Source organism: Alosa pseudoharengus, unplaced genomic scaffold (genome assembly GCF_046254945.1).
Source record: "Alosa pseudoharengus isolate Yale_2024_CS ecotype anadromous, Long Island Sound unplaced genomic scaffold, YU_APseudo_1.1 YU_APseudo_1.1_scf_2, whole genome shotgun sequence".
Taxonomy (NCBI): Eukaryota; Metazoa; Chordata; class Actinopteri; order Clupeiformes; family Clupeidae; genus Alosa; species Alosa pseudoharengus.
In genome coordinates, this window is record NW_027468663.1 from 48254261 (window position 1) to 48271405 (window position 17145).

At 41.0% G+C, this 17145-nt stretch overlaps 1 protein-coding gene across 1 annotated transcript; it reads left to right on the top strand.

Annotated features, from left to right (window-relative positions):
• The first annotated feature begins 2397 nt into the window (after positions 1-2397).
• Positions 2398-15287, top strand: klhl14 (kelch-like family member 14). The gene is made up of 8 exons (XM_076296036.1): positions 2398-3272; positions 7250-7371; positions 13164-13253; positions 13455-13533; positions 13754-13944; positions 14151-14309; positions 14399-14556; positions 15147-15287. The coding sequence occupies exons 1-8, from the start codon at positions 2398-2400 to the stop codon at positions 15285-15287; spliced, it is 1815 nt and encodes a 604-aa protein (XP_076152151.1).
• The last annotated feature ends 1858 nt before the right edge of the window (positions 15288-17145 follow it).

Consider the following 17145-nt stretch of genomic DNA (forward strand, 5'->3'; position numbering starts at 1 on the left):
CAATCAATTGACTCTTTTTTCCAGAGTAAACAGCATTTAACAGAATGCATGCTCGCATACAGCAACTGAACACATACTTTTCACATTCTTCCACCGAATCCCTCCAAAAGCTCTTATGCTAAAATACTAAAGCAGCAGGCTGAGCAAGTAGTTGCTCACAAAGTTGTCTCTGAGATACTCAGAGACAAATAGTTGTATATGCATGCAGCTGTATATGTTCCCTGTCTTGAATGTGAGTGCATAACACAGGGGTGAGTCCTTGAAGGAAAGTAAGACAATCCCATGTGATCTTAACACCACTTTGTTCACTGTATTGTATGGCACACTTAGACTTGGGTTTTTTTTGTAAGGGGGGGGGGGGTCCTGTATTAACAGTGGAATGTATGTGCTAGGGGCTTTAGACTTACTGTAGACAAGTGTTGCATTTTGGATAACTTTGACAAGTGTTGCATTGAGTGCTTTAAAATGTCAGACAATCAAACAATGTGTATTTGGAAATGCATCACATTTTCCACAGAGTAGCCTTTTTTTTTATCCCAGCAGTATAGGCTATCTAGGTTTAATTTCAGAGTCACTAAATAAGACTGACTCACCTATATCTCATGAGATAAATATGCATAAATAATATTACTAAGGCTGCATAAAATATATGTAAAAACTATATGTATATATTATTTGTTAAAATATGGTGTGTTGATGCGCGTCAAAAGTTTGCTGGAAGCACCTTCTTTTTGAAGGACTAGCAAAGAGAGAATGAGAAGAGGGGTTATTTTGGCGATGGAGATTAAGGCTGGGGCTTTTTGTCATTTGTGCGAGACAAGCCATTCATCCATCCAGTTCACAGCCAAAAAAAGGCTGGTCCCAGAAATTAGCAGTTTCAGCTCAGCAGCAAAGTCGTCGGGCTGTGAAGGCAGAGAGAAATTGACTAATTAGCAATGCGCACTAAAACTTGACGGTTCTCTCTATAACAGCGAGGGAAAGACTCGCTTTTCTCCCCTTTCTCTTTTCTTTCTTCCATAGATGTTTGAAATCGCAGTCATTTACGCTCGACAGTTTTTACAATAGCCTTGAGCCATAATTTTGCGAGTCTCTCCAGCATCCATACCCCTGCATGGTCTCTCTCCACCGGCCATGCACGACCGTTTCTCTCCCCAACCGTGGATTTCCTATTACTCTCGTTACGACTCACTGAGCCCCAGGCCCAAGGATAATGATGTGTTGTTTCTTGGTAGCATAATTTGTCACACGTATATTTCTTCTTCTTCTTCTCTTGCAGAAAGCACAGCTCCCTCTCACACACTCACACACTTCTTGTTAATTCTGGAGAACAAATGATCAACGTCAACAAATAACGTGAAATAGTGTCTTTAAGAGTTGGAATCAATGTTTATTTTGAGGCATCGACCATAGTCTTTAAACAAAAAAGGATATATTTAAGAAAGGAGAACAAAGGAAAGTCAAGTGAAAATACTGGGGACCTGAAGCTTACTTTCTTTTTTGTCAAGCTCGTAAGTCAGGTAAGTTTGGCTTGTGTTCTGAGGCTAGCTGCTCACATCATTTACTTGTGACAGGCGCTTTGAGAGAATGTGGCGACAGCGAAACTACATTGTAGCAAGCTCGTATCAAGTTTACAATATCAACGATAATATAATGTATCCGTATCATTGTTTTGTCGGATCGATATGATGGTATTTATTTTGCATTTGTTTTATAACAGCAGCGAATTTAATTTTAAGCCGGGCATCCTACAATAGACGCGGATGCACATCTAGGCTACTGTATGACGATACTGAGACAAACTAATTGCTTTTGTATCACCATGCGTTTTTGTGTAGGCTAATAGCCTATCTATATCTCCCCGGACAAGGAATATAGCAAGGATAAAGCAAGACGTGTTATCAAGCTGGAATATGCTCGAATACGCATATTCCGTATTGCCTACCGTAGCCTTCTTTTTCCTCTCGCCAACTTAAGTTGCGTTATCGTAGCAGCCGCTGCAGTATCTCCTATCATACTTTGTTTTGACAGTAGCCCTTAAACCGCAGCGTCCATTTCAGTGTCGTCTCGACAGAGATAATTAGCACCTAAAGGTCATTAATGATGAGCGTGTGCGTAAAGTCACGACAACGGAGTGTAAGTTAACACGAAACCGTGAAAACATTTACAAATTCCGAAAAGCGTTCTGTAGGCACCACTTGGTGGTCCCTAGTCTAACATAGCCCATGCACAATTATTTTATGGTTTGCTTCTTTGAAACTTTGGTAAGGATGAAACAGACCTGAAGTACTGCCTACTTAATTTCTACCAACAATCTGGTGTAGTTGTGCATGTATGATACTTATTAGGAGAACTGACACGCATTGTTTATTTCTAGGTGGCGTAAGCAGTCCGGAAGTCATGTCCAGATCGGGTGATAGAACATCCACCTTTGACCCATCTCACAGTGACACCCTGCTGCACGGGCTCAATCTCCTGTGGAGAAAACAGCTTTTCTGTGATGTGACACTCACTGCCCAGGGACAGCAGTTCCACTGCCACAAAGCAGTGCTGGCGTCCTGTTCACAGTATTTCAGGTCTCTGTTCTCCTCTCATATGATCAACAATGAGGGGCTTGCCAGCAAGGATCAAGGCAGCAGTGGAACCCCCTCCTCTTCCCCTGACGACAAGCCATTGCCAAGCGCCCGACCCATCAACAACCTGGTGCTTCAGGGCTGCTCCTCCATTGGACTACGGTTAGTGCTGGAGTACCTTTACACTGCCAATGTTACCCTTTCCCTGGATACCGTGGAGGAGGTGCTCTCGGTCAGCAAGATCCTCAACATCCCACAGATCACCAAGCTTAGTGTGCAGTTCCTCAACGACCAGATATCTGTGCAGAACTATAAGCAGATCTGCAAGATAGCAGCCCTGCACGGGCTGGACGAGACCAAGAAGCTCGCCAACAAGTACCTGGTGGAGGACGTGCTCCTGCTGAACTTTGAGGAGATGTGTGCCATGCTGGACGCCCTGCCTCCCCCGGTGGAGTCCGAGTTGGCTCTCTTCCAGATGTCTGTGCTGTGGCTGGAGCATGACAGGGAGACCCGCATGCACTACGCCCCCGACCTCATGAAGAGGCTGCGCTTCGCCCTGATCCCCGCCCCGGAGCTGGTGGAGCGGGTGCAGTCGGTGGACTTCATGAGGACCGACCCCGTGTGCCAGAAGCTGCTGCTGGACGCCATGAACTACCACCTGATGCCCTTTCGGCAACACTGCCGGCAGACGGTGGCGAGCAGGTGAGCTGGCATGGCTGTGCTTTCACATGCTGTGGGTTGTCAAAGCAGATGCAGTCCACCCTGGACATGAAACAGCCCTGTGTTTAAAATTTAGTAATGTCATTATTTTTGTAATGGCTGTCTAAGTTAGGGTACAATATTGCACTGATGTATGTGTAAAAATCAAGCACATTTTAGTATATCAGTTACCTTGCCAATTTCAATAGACCACTGATGATATGATACTTGTTCATTAAAGCTTGTGTAAAGAGGTATCTAATCAGTGGTTTAATGCTAGATCATAGTTCATTTGGAAAGAAAGTTGATACTATTTTTGGCTAATTATATGCAAAATGTAACCACTGAACACATAGGGTTCTCGGATGTCTTTACACAGAGTAACAGGCAGCATTGGGGAGGGTACTTTGGAAGCATAGCTTTGCCAGGTACAGTACCAGTACTCCACACTGAAGAAGTTGAACTACAGCAAAGCTACTTAGAAAAAAGTACTTGGTAAATAATGATAACATTTACAGTGTACATGTGATATGAACATATTGCAAAATATACACACTAGTGCCTACTTGTTGACAGGTTATCCATAAACCACATGAAATATAACACCCCACTTTTCACAGGAAAGCACAAGGAATGGCAGCTTTAGTTTATATACTGTACAATGTCTATCAGGGAGGCTCCTGTCCTCCAGAGACCTAGAGTCCAGGTGGGGGTATCACATCAAGCAGGACTGGTAACTTGTTAAGATTTTGTAATTGAAGTGTGTGGTAGTGGGTGCCTGATGAATGCATGGCATGGGCACGCCATCACAATGGTCAGGATAAAAGAAAAAAGGGGGTGGGGCAGGTCGTAGAAGATTCAATTACAGCAGAAAAAAAACAGTTGTAAAATAGAAATGAAAGATAATACCTTTTCTTTTATGACCCAAAACTGGGTTAATTACTTAAATCACTATTTAAAAGAGAATGTAGCTGAACTACCATCAAGCTACAAAATGTTTTTAAAACAACTTACATGTAGTTCCCTCCAACACTGGTAGCAGTTGATGAGATACTGAAGTAAATTTAATGACTAATTGCCACATTATTTCCTCTCTGACTCTTCAGACATGAGAATTATCAATTAATCCTCTGTTGCTGCCAGTAGTTACAATGCTGTCAAATTATGCTGTCTGTATCAAGCTTAGAATAGACATTCATTATTAAGTGGGTAACATTTCTGCAGTTATACCCCTCAACTAACAGATTATGATATATATCATGTGGGCTATGTGTTTATGCCATATGCTGAAACTAGCTTTTATGAAGTTTACTTATCTTACACTCACCAACGTGGACTTCCTAGGATATCAGTAACTGTGCTCATGTTAACATTGGCTGTACTGGATCTATGGCCTCAGTATAACAATCCTAGTTTCAAAAGTGGTATCAAAGCGCCACGATCCATAGTTCCAGTTTGCCCTACAGTTTCATATTTTTAAGGATGGGAATTGTTTCAGCAGAGAGAGAGGAGTGATGTTATATTGACATGTTGATGTTATTATCTTACTCCTGCTCATTCTTATCTCACTGTTTTGGACAGGCTTGGCTCACTCCATCCCAGCTGAAATTCAGTGACCCTATAACCTGTCAGACATGCATTATTGCTATCATTTGTTTATTTGCTCTAGAATTTTGGCTCAATGTGATATCTAGCCTGTGGAAACGGCCGTGAGGATTTAACACAGGAGACCCTCGTTAAACTATTTTGGGATGTTGTGTTAAAAAATGCAGTTTATTGTGTTTGTGAGTCAGGGGTCAGACAACTTGTCTGAGACTGCTTGGTCCTTCCGCCAGACAGTCATGGCGTGTCGGTGGAGCGGGGGTAAGGCTTAAGGCAGGCAGGACAGGGGGCAGGATAAGCTCTGCGTGAGTTTAACATGCCCCAGTGGCACCATGAATAAATTAAAATATTTCCCTAATATATGTGGTGTTCTACGCATGTTGTGGGGCCTGCTGTATTGCAACCAATTAGCTCCAACCTTAACTATCCTTTTCACAGAATATACCTGAAATAAAAAGAGCAGCACTGACATAACATTTTCAAGAAAGATTTTACAGATGGAAAAGCAAGTAATCCACAATATTTGTACACTTGCCTATGAATCTGCCAAAATGAACATAATACAACATGTTGTAGTGGACAACACTAGGAGGGATGGCGATTTTGTGAGCAGAAATTATGTAGTGTGGGCTGAACCAGGGCTGCTAATGACATTCAAACGCAGTGTGACAAGTCTGCTTGAGAAATACTCTTGATTTCAAGTACAGTATTTTTGAGAATTCAAAGCGGTTTATCTGTTTATCTCTCATTGTTGTCAGTTGCCTATTTCAAATGTGGTTTGCGTTTATTGCCTATGAATGAGATATCTCCCATATGGTGCGTCTGACTCAGAGAGCAGGACACACATGGGGTGCCTTTTCATTAAGATAGCCCAGACCAGCCCGAGCCTCAGTGTGCGCCCCTCATGATCGTTTTTTAGACTCTTCATGGCTAATTGAATTAATATGTTTCAAGAACACCCCTCCCCCATGGCCGAGCGCCTCAGAGGTTGTTATAGAATGTGGATGTGAAGGGGCCCATTCAGCAGAATTGGATAGCAGTAGATTATGAGATTTTTTAATCCTGAACGTTGAATGAATATGGTGATGTGCTGGGGATGCCTGGTTTCAGATGAATTTGAGGGTGTTGGCTGGAGGATCAGAGGTTTGTCCTTGGTTTCTTAAAACTTTGCAGGGTTCAAAAAATCTCATTTAGGAAAGAAAAGATACTTGGAGCTGCGCTTAAGGCACCTGTATGTGTACTTGTTAACAACAGCATCCAAGCTTTAAACCACACTTCAGTATGACCTCAGGGCTCGCCATCAGCATGTTTCAAGAAATACTTGTGAGAGATGTTTTGTGATAACTTTGCGATGAAGGACTAATATTATTCCTAGAACATTAAATGCTGCATTTGGACAAATAAACATTTGGAAGTCTTATGATAATAATATTTCGCTCCTCAATATCCTGCCTAACTCCCTCTAAAACAATGTTGGATGGATTATTTTAGTTGCACCTACATCCTACTTTTATTGACTTTTATGCTGTCCTGCTAGGACTGGAGAGCATTGTTAAAGTATGTAGTAAGATTGCTGGCACTAATTTTACTGACCTCCACCATATTTTTGACACCAGAACGACCAGGAAAGCTTATTCGGTTGTTGCGGACCCCAGCCACCCTCTGTTTGGGGAGTTTAGACTCCTCCCCTCAGGGCGGAGGTATACAATGCCAAGGTGTAGGACAAAAAGGTTTAAGAATGAATTTGTCCCCACTGCCATTTCCCTGATTAACAAATAGCTTTAAACTACTATTTATACTTATATTTAACATTGCCTTGTTTATTTATTTGTCTCTGTGTGTGTCTTAAATGTTATTTGTCTCTGTATGTGTCTTAAATGTTTTGATGTGTATGTCTTGTAGGATGTTGTATGGCATATTTGTTGGTACTGCTGGCTGTTAAAACCAATTGCCCCTCGGGGACATTAAAGTTTCCTTACCTTACCTTACCTTATAAGGTGAATAACCTCTGTGCCATTCTCTGTGCCTGTTGATTTTAACGATGAACACACATTCATTTTTAATGCAGCATTGTACCAGGTCATGCATTCATTATGATGCCAGCATTGTTGTAATTTTGTGTCTATGTATTGTAGTTTGATAGGTAGATAAAGACATTTATGTTTGAACATAGCATACATTAGCAACATATTGTTCTATGAAATGCAACCTTCTCAGAAAAGATCAAGAACAAATGAGTACTATATGGTGATTAGCTGTGTGCAGACCAGGAAATTGAAGGGGTGATGTGTACTTTAAGTGGCTTTATGATACCCGGGGGGGGGGGGGGCAGAGAGGAGTGTGAGAGAACAGGAAGTAAGCATTTCTCTTTTGTACAGAATCCGTTCCAACAAGAGGATGCTCCTGCTGGTGGGAGGCCTGCCGCCGGGTCCCGACCGCCTGCCTAGCAACCTGGTCCAGTACTACGACGATGAGAAGAAAACGTGGAAGATCCTCACAAGTAAGTGGAGCTGGCCCTTCGCCTCAGTGACATGAAAGAAAAAACTCCTTCTGAGAGAAGCGTAGCTACTAAAGTTTTGTGTAGACTCATGCTCACCCACAGGATCCATCCACATCCTGGGGGTAATGATGTAGAACTATCACTTTTAATATAAGTTTTTAATCAGAGCGTGACTTTTACACCACACTGGAGCTCTATGCCTGGGTTCCCTTGTTTTTGCTGATATCTCCCAGCAAGATCCATTTTAATCTAATGATATTGTGAGGATGTATCATCAGAGGATGACATACACACTGTTGTTGAACTGCTCTATTAAAAAGAATGAACACTTGCTCGTGAACATTTGGGCTGGCATCCTTTTCTCAGCCAGAAACTAATTATGGATGCCTGTGTCAAGCCAATTGATTTCCTTCTAAATATTTTGGCTGCATTTTAAAAAATGGAGTCTTCTGGCTTTTGGGAAAATGACTTAAACTGCGGTTATAAATGGATGTGGTTAAATCATTTAGGAGAAACAAGACATTGTCAAAATAAAGAACAGTATCCCCAATAAATGAAATCACTCAAAGTAAATACCTTGTGGTTGATGATATATTACCATTTACCAGTTGGTAGCCATGCTGGAATCTGAATTAATATGTACACATATACATAAGCCACGAGAGTATTCATATGCATAAAAACACCCTGCCATCTAATGCAGCATTATATGCATGTGTACATCTCATCTAATTCAGCATTATATGCATGTGTACATCTCATCTAATTCAGCATTATATGCATGTGTACATCTCATGTATGTAAGTATTAATGACTGTGCAGCACCAGATTATTACCAGGGATGAAATACCATCTCTTTCCTGTCTTCCTTGACCTTTGGCAGGGCCATTTGTCTGAAAATTGTAAAGGTCAGAAAAATGTTGCCTTTTCTCAGCATATTTGCTGTAATTGATCCAATGTCACTGAGCAAAAAAAGAACACGTGTTTTATAATATTTAACCGTGCACGTGTTTTATAATATTTAACCGTGCACAGTCCTTGTATAAGCACAATTTTAGACGTTAGAGCAGTTCAATTGGCATTCTCTCAGGACAGCAGAGCTGTGGATAGTTAATAGAATATTACAGGAATGTTGAGCAGTCATGTGCATCCAGATTAGTCTCATAGTATATTCCCTGACATAGGATATAATATCAGCTGTAAGCATACCGTATTACTGTATGTGTGAGTGTAAGATACATGTACTCCTTCCCAAAAGTCAGTCTAGTGTAGCCTGTTATCAGAGATGAAACACACCAAAGACAATTGTCCATCTGTGATATTCCCATGGCCCATGGTACAGACAGCGCGGTTACCATTACCTAACCGTTTGCCCATACATGCATGCAGTGGACAGTGGACATTCCCCCTGACTCTACCGACGGGAAGTAAAAAAGTGCCTTAATGTGAGACAATGATGATATCTCAGAATGGTGAAATGATGATTGCCATTGACCTTGGCTTCTAAGGGGGCCGGGAGTGTGCCGAGTACACGCGCTCCGTCTGATTATGGAGGCACCCGCAGCCCTGGTCACTGGAGCTGGGCACTCAGGCATACAGGCTTCATTAGGTGTGCGATACATCGGCATCCGTTTGTCTTTTGGGAACATGATGAAAAATGATTCATCTGACCATATCACATTCTTCCACTCCCCAGTGGTCCATTCCTCAACCCTCCCTCCCGCTCCCCTTCCCCCTCTAAGTGATGGTGAGTGAGTGTGTGTATTATAACCTAACCGCGGCTTCTCTCTTCTAAAAATGCTTAAAGAGATTTTGATTTGGAAATTACACATGAGCTATTAACATTTCACTTTCATGACATGATTGATTTTTTTTCCTTTACACATTAATGCATACATGGTTCATTGTAAAGCTACAAGCCTCTGATTGCATTACTCCTTTAGAAGTCAGTGCCAGCAACATTGCACTGTTTCTCATGAGACATTGGCATTTGGCATTGCCACAATCACCCCTTTTTGAAGTCATGAAGGTTTTGTTCTCTCTCTATGCCAGTTGAAACTGATAGGCGTTGTAATGGCTGTAGCACCTGGTACCTATTTTATTTGGAAAGAAATGGGATATTTATTAAGTGAATAAATGAAGGAGATTATTAGTAGTAGAAGGTCAAATAGAAAGCTTGTGATCCAAAGCACTACATGAATTGCAAAATATGAGTCATATTAGACATGAGTTTTCAGTTCTGCATAGTATGTGTTGAATTGAAATCTGGCATTTGTGGAGTCTATAACTCGGACACTACGTGCTCACATGCCTTTGTAGGCATGGTAGACATGTTGTAGTAAGGGATAGATAGAGTTAGTATCCATTCAACCGAACAACATAAAGGTACAACAGAAAGCTGGCAGATAATTGAACACTCACTACATAGCTATTTTGGTGTAAGGACTTGGGGATACTGTATGAGGTCTCTGTCCCACAAATACTAAAATTCAGTACGATCACAATGGAGAAACAGCCAGGTTGCAAAAGATCTCTGTTTACCTTAAACGTTTGTTAGATAGATTTTGTTTAGACAGGTTTTTTTTAGACTGTTGATTGTTCATATTCCCTGACAGCTATACAGTACAAAATCCAAATGGTTGTTATGGTAGAAAATCATTCCCATTGTGAAAAGCACGGGGTGAGTTTTTAACTCTACCTAAGCCACACAATTTGTCAGACTTGGCACACTTTCTCAGAGCAGTCTGTGTTTATTAGTCCATCTAGCCAACCATAACATTGTTGGACTTGTAATGGACTTCAGCAATATTCTTTGATAAGTAAGTCACACATTTAGAATATGAATATTAATGCTAAACCATCTGTGGAATTGCATAAATGGGAAGACAAATCCATTTGCAGCCTTTTGTGGACAGCAGGTTATTGTAGCAGTTATATGTTCATGCTATGCATTTTTGGAGGGACAAAAATCATTTCATTACAACTGTGAGAAAATGCTGATAATTCATAGCCAGTTCAGACATTTAAGTGACCCTTATCGATAAAGGGTCATGATCTTATTAGACTCAATAAGTGCAGTTTAGGATGGATCTCCAGATGGACCTACAGTAATTCAGCCATTACTTGAATTCGTTTAATGTATTCTTTTGTGCCTCTATTCTCTGTGGGTGCAGGCTGCCATCTAGTGTAACCATGGTGCAGTTTTGCACTAGAGTGGAGAGGTACAGAAGAGGTGCTAAATGTGTCCCATGAAAGGCTGCTTAATATATAATATGTATAATATGTCATAGATATGTAATAATATTACATATATATATATATATATATATATATATATATATATATATATATATATATATATATATATATATATATATATATATATATGTATATGTAATATTATATATATATATGTCATATAACTCATCGTTCAATCATTTTGATATTTTAAATATAGGGTAGTTCTTTTCAGGTCAGTTTTACTGTAGTCCTCTTTTTGCCAATGGGATCTAAAAAGGAACAGTTTTGGAAGTTTTATATTCATCATCACATAGCAAATCTGCTATATAATGTGATTGCTCTATTTATCAAAATGTTTATGGTTACTTATCACAGAATAGATGAATGTATACAGTATAAGTATATATACTCTTTTGATCCCGTGAGGGAAATTTGGTCTCTGCATTTATCCCAATCCGTGAATTAGTGAAACACACTCAGCACACAGTGAACACACAGTGAGGTGAAGCACACACTAATCCCGGCGCAGTGAGCTGCGCGCAACAACAGCGGCTCTCGGGGAGCAGTGAGGGGTTAGGTGCCTTGCTAAAGGGCACTTCAGCCGTGCCTACTGGTCAGGGTTTCGAACCAGCAACCCTCCGGTTACAAGTCCGAAGCGCTAACCAGTAGGCCACGGCTGCCCATACTAAAATGTATGTAACATGAGAGTATCATGTCACTACACAACTACTTTACTACATAACTACTTTAAATCACTGCAGAAGTATGCACATTGCTTATAATATTGTTGTTATTGTAGCAATAAAACAAAACATGAGCGAGCAAAACACAAATTGTGTTTGGGTTGTAATGATGGATTTCTCTCAAAGGTGAGAAATCTCAAATTCCTGTACACACAGTGATATATGGATGTCTTACTCAGTAAAAAGGCCAAAGGCAGCATGAGCTGGTGTAAATAAGACTTTGTGACTGGTGGTATTTGTGTAGGAAGCAAAAGCATCTGTTCAGTGGCATCTCATCCAGGGCTTGAATGGCAGTCCCTGAACACCAGGAGCAAATCTCTGTCAATCACACATGCCTGTGAAGTGCAGCGTAATCTCTCTCTCTCTCTCTGTCTTCCTCCTCACACTCTCCCTTACTCATTGTATCACACACATACACACACGCATATGCGTGCGCACTTGCACACGCACACACACACATATATATACACACACACACACACACACACACACACACACACACACACACACATACACAAGAGAGACAGACACCCCACCACACGTAGACACACACACACACTCACGCACACAGACAAAACACAAACCAACACACACACACACACACACACACACACACACACACACACACACACACACACAGAAAGAAGATAAAGCTGTATTATCCCTCACACTGAGACCAGTCTCAATGGAGGGCCTGGGCATGTCAGTCAGTGAGTTGAGTTAGATTGCATGGAAGAGGCCAATTGGAAAGGAATGAGATTCAAGGCTGTCTAATTTTACAGCAACTGTGATCCATCAGCCAGTGCTGAGGTGACAGTGGAAATGACTGATAGAGACAGACAGGTGGGCTTTGCCATTCCACTGATTTACACTCAAAAGCACAGAGGCCCTGAGATTTATTGAGTGAGCATGAGCATGTTCATTACGGCCATCTCTCTCCATTTCTGCAGGGAGGGGATGGGAACGGGGGAGGCAGAGTGTGTGTGTATCTGTGTGTGTGTGTGTGTGTGTGTGTGGGGGGGGGGGGTCAGACAGGCAAAGTAAGACAGGATTGGACAGAAGATGGAACATGAATGGGATAGACAAGTTGCCATTACTACTTTGTGTGTGTGTGTGTATGAAAAAACTAGCCTCATTTACCAGGTTAATAGCTATAATACAGACCTTAATGCAGATATATAAAAGCTTCAAAAGCCTGCCAAGCCTTTCAGAGGTGGGTACTGCAGAGGCGAAAACAAAGGGAGATCTGGAGAATTAACATTCTTTTCATAAACATAAACAACTTTTCATTCAAAAGCAGGTCTGTGTCGAAGCATCAGCCACACAGGGAGTGGCCTATGTGAGCAAGAAAATATAGCAAAAACTTACTGCCATTTTAAGAGACTGTTGCTTGTACACACACACATAACGGATCCGTATACACACACATAACGGAGTTGAAATGATCTACCACAACTCATTCAGATGCTACACAGTGTTTCCCAGATAATTGAATTCCATTTGTGGTGGTTGGTTTGCAGAATTAACTTGAATGCAACAGTTTTTAACAGATTAGCACAGCGTGGTTATGATGCTAACCAGATATAAGCACAATTTAGTACAACCTGGAAAATCATTATGTGGTGGTCAATGTTGATATTGTGGTGGGCCGCCACAGTTAGGTCAATGTATGGGAAACACAGGCTACAATATTGTTATGTCATTGTGTTGCTTTATTTGGAACATTTCAAGCAAACTTGATGAAGTTGTAGCTAATGTCAGTTACTCAGTTAATGATTTTTTTTTTTGCTTGTGTCTTTCTTGTTATAGTCATGCCTTACAACAGCGCCCATCACTGTGTGGTAGAGGTAGAGAACTTTCTGCTCCTGCTTGGGGGAGAAGACCAGTGGAACCCTAATGGTGAGGCTCTCAAAACAGCCACTGAAAGAATTCATATAAAATACACAACACGTATGGTGTCTTTATGTTGCTCTGGATAAATTAGTCTGTCAAATGACTAAATGTGAATATATTTTTCTGCTAAAACCATGAATGAGAGGAGTGAATATAAGGTCCCATAAAAGTTTCTAGTTGCCTAAAGACAGGTGTCTTTTCTCACAGGGAAACACAGTACCAATTTCGTTAGCCGATACGATCCAAGATTCAATAGCTGGATTCAACTTCCTCCCATGCAAGAAAGGTAAATTGGTATCAGTTCATTATACTACAGTCAAGAGATGTTCTTCTTTTGGATAGCTTTCAGCTAGCTCACACTAAGCAAATACTGTATATCTTAACATTGATTCCACATACAGAGTTAACAGTTATTAAATTAATGATATAATATGTTAAATAATATAATATTTAGTCTTTCCGAGATGAGGTGATCCAATCAATTTTCTTTTGTTTTTAATTTGTAGAAGAGCTAGCTTTTTCGCCTGCTGCCTGGACAAACACCTGTATGTGATTGGTGGAAGGAATGAATCAGGATACCTGTCCAGTGTGGAATCATACAACTTGGAGACCAATGAGTGGAACTATGTGTCGTCCCTCCCCCAGCCTCTGGCTGCCCACGCCGGGGCGGTGCACAACGGAAAGATCTACATCTCAGGTCAGTCAGACAGCTACCAGATTCTTTGCGACCCATCGAAACCGTGTCATTTGCAGCCGTGGTGATGACAAGTTTCTGTGAGGGAGTCAGATGTATGGGGTCATGAGTTTGTGCCTTAATGATCTAAGTGCGACAACATGAATACAGCAGTCGCGTATGCACGCTGGGCCCCTGTTTCTGAACCATCACTGCTCCTCTTTTTTTAGGGGGGGTGCACAATGGAGAGTACGTGTCTTGGCTGTACTGTTATGACCCTGTCATGGACGTCTGGGCTAGAAAACAGGATATGAACACAAAGCGAGCAATTCATGTCTTAGCTGGAATGAATGACCGTCTCTACGCTATCGGAGGAAATCACTTGAAAGGTAAGCAGTGGACCTGCATTGGTCTGTTTACAGTGCATGATGTAGTGCAGTGTGGAATGGTTTTGATTCTCCTTTCTTTGACATAGCAGGATTTTCCCACCTTGATGTGATGCTGGTTGAGTGCTACGATCCCAAAGCGGATCAGTGGAACATCCTTCAAACCCCCATTCTGGAGGGCCGCAGTGGGCCCGGCTGTGCTGTTCTTGATGACAGCATTTTCCTGGTTGGGGGCTACAGCTGGAGTATGGTGGGTATAAGCACGCACTTCTCATAACTCATAACAACATGATGGGGCAGGTGTGGCCCACTGGTTAGCCCTCCGGACCTGTAACCGGAGGGTTGCCGGTTCGAGCTCCGACCAGTGGGAACGGCTGTAGTGCCCTTGAGCAAGGCACCTAACCCCTCACTGCTCCCCGAGCTGTTGTTGCAGGCAGCTCACTGCGCCGGGATTAGTGTGTGCTTCACCTCACTGTGTGTTCACTGTGTGCTGAGTGTGTTTCACTAATTCACAGATTGGGATAAATGCAGGGATCAAAAGAGTATGTATACTATATATACATACTCAACACTCTGCTTTTGTCTTTTACTCCATTGTTAAAGGAATCTCATGTTGAAATATGTTGATCACTGAGAGTGGCCTGATCCATTATTAAGATCATAAAACAACACTCTCCTGCCTCTACAATTCTGATTAAAACTTTCAATTGCATTTACAATTGTGTGTTTACAAGGCAGAATCTACCAACCATTCACTTTGGAGTGAATGTTAGTCACTGTCTTGAGAGTGACTAGCAAGAAACCGTGATGGTAATTTTGATCCTGTTTTGTCGTCCGTAGGGGGCGTACAAGTCGTCCACCATCTGCTACAGCCCAGAGAAGGGCACATGGACCGAGCTGGAGGGTGAGGTGGCAGAGCCCCTGGCAGGCCCCACCTGTGCCACGGTTATCCTCCCAGCGTGCCTGCCATTCAACAAGTGACCGCCTGAAAAGCAGCGCAGAGTTATCATCAAAACTCGTGATGGCAAACAGACCGATCTTTAAAGAAATATAAATAAAACAAACAAAAAAAAAAGAATTTGAAGAATGATTGGGGAGCTCTTCAGACAATAGGAAGTGTACAAATTATTTTTTTACTGGTTTGACAAGAGCACTTTCTTTATTGCGAATTGAATGATGAAAAATAATCACTTATAACATGTACAGTGTGTGTGTTCCATCTGTGTTGAGAAACTGCAACTGTACATGTTCATATTCCTTTTTTTTAAATGGAAAGGTTTTTGCCTTATATGTTAAAGCACGCTTACTGTTCAAATGAATTGATATAACTGGCTTTATGTCCATTTGTATTTAGTATTTTTGTGGGAAACATCCCTCTTAAAAATAGTGTTTGATCAGAATATACCATTACTGTGGAGAGAGCATTATGATCATATTATTGTTTTTTTGTTTTTTTAGATCATATTCATTTGATCTAAAGTCATGATGCTTGGTATGTTGTAGACTAGAATACAGCTTTTTAAAACCCATGTGCTTGTACTATTGCTCTATGATGTTTTTTTAAGCTAAGACAAGATGCTCAGTTCAGAACACTATGGCACAGAGGCATTAAATTTGATCATAACTGGGTTGTACAATCAAAAAAGTTTACCTCTAGCCATGTATATTAATGGCCTCAATTAAACAGAAAAATATGCTGTCTCTCTTTATTATGTGTTCTGTGGTAACTGTTAATGTTTAACAGATTTTCAACTTCTACAGTCTAAATAAATGAAGCAAAATACTGTAGATGTTTCCCCAGTCAAACAATCAAAATGTGCAAAATACAGTCTTACATGACATAATCAAAAGAGTGAGACTGACAAATTTCAGATTTATTGACATTTTACTCCGGTAACTGTTTTATCATATATGTACAATACTGTAATGTTACTTGATGCCTAACTGAAGTAGGAGAGTTAAAATTACTTTCATGATTGTAAATATTTCATTTGGTGAAACATTTTTGTGCACTCAACATTGGATTTATTCTCAAATCCTATTCTGTCCTTTGCATTTTAGATTATGAAAATAAAACAAAGCACTTCTGGACCAAACTGGTCTTGTGTATGGGTATGTTACACTGACATCTATCCATTTGGGATTTTCACCTATGGCCATGAGCAATACTGTATATTTTATGAGTGTGAGCTGTCCTCGATTAAAAAAAAAGCCACAACCTGCTGGTGTTATTTAAGCTTTTAAAATGGAAAATATTAGAATGGCAAACATTTAGACCTTAATGGGTTCTAATAGCTCCCAAACAGCTGGCTAAGTGGAGAAAAGCTCTCCCAATTTTTGTATTGCATTTCAGCAGTAGAAAAGAGGTCGGTTTGTGTGGGTACTTTTGTGTTTCATAATGCTGTTATAGACTGTTTAAGGTTTGTGGACATTTAGATCTCTTGGGATGTGGCAATGAAGATTTGGTTAATTTAATGGGCATCTGTACACCTTTAATTGCAGTGATAATGAAATAATTTCCCATCAACGCATCAAATGTCACCATATTTCTAGGAATGTTCATCAGCTAAATAAATCTAAATGTCTCCAGCATTGTCACCACAAGACTGCTAGATCCAAAGCTTAAAGTGTAAAGCCCATTACAATGACATTAGATAATAGCCCGTCATGTTGAGACAATGGATTTATACCAAGTCCAGTAGGCGGGAAACCATCAGAAACCAGTGGAGGCTTGACTGGATCCTTCAGGCCGATGGAGCTGAAACACTGATGAAGTCTGCTTTATCCGCTGGCTGAACGGATGCCGTCTTGTCATTAGAGACACATGCAGTGGTCCTCC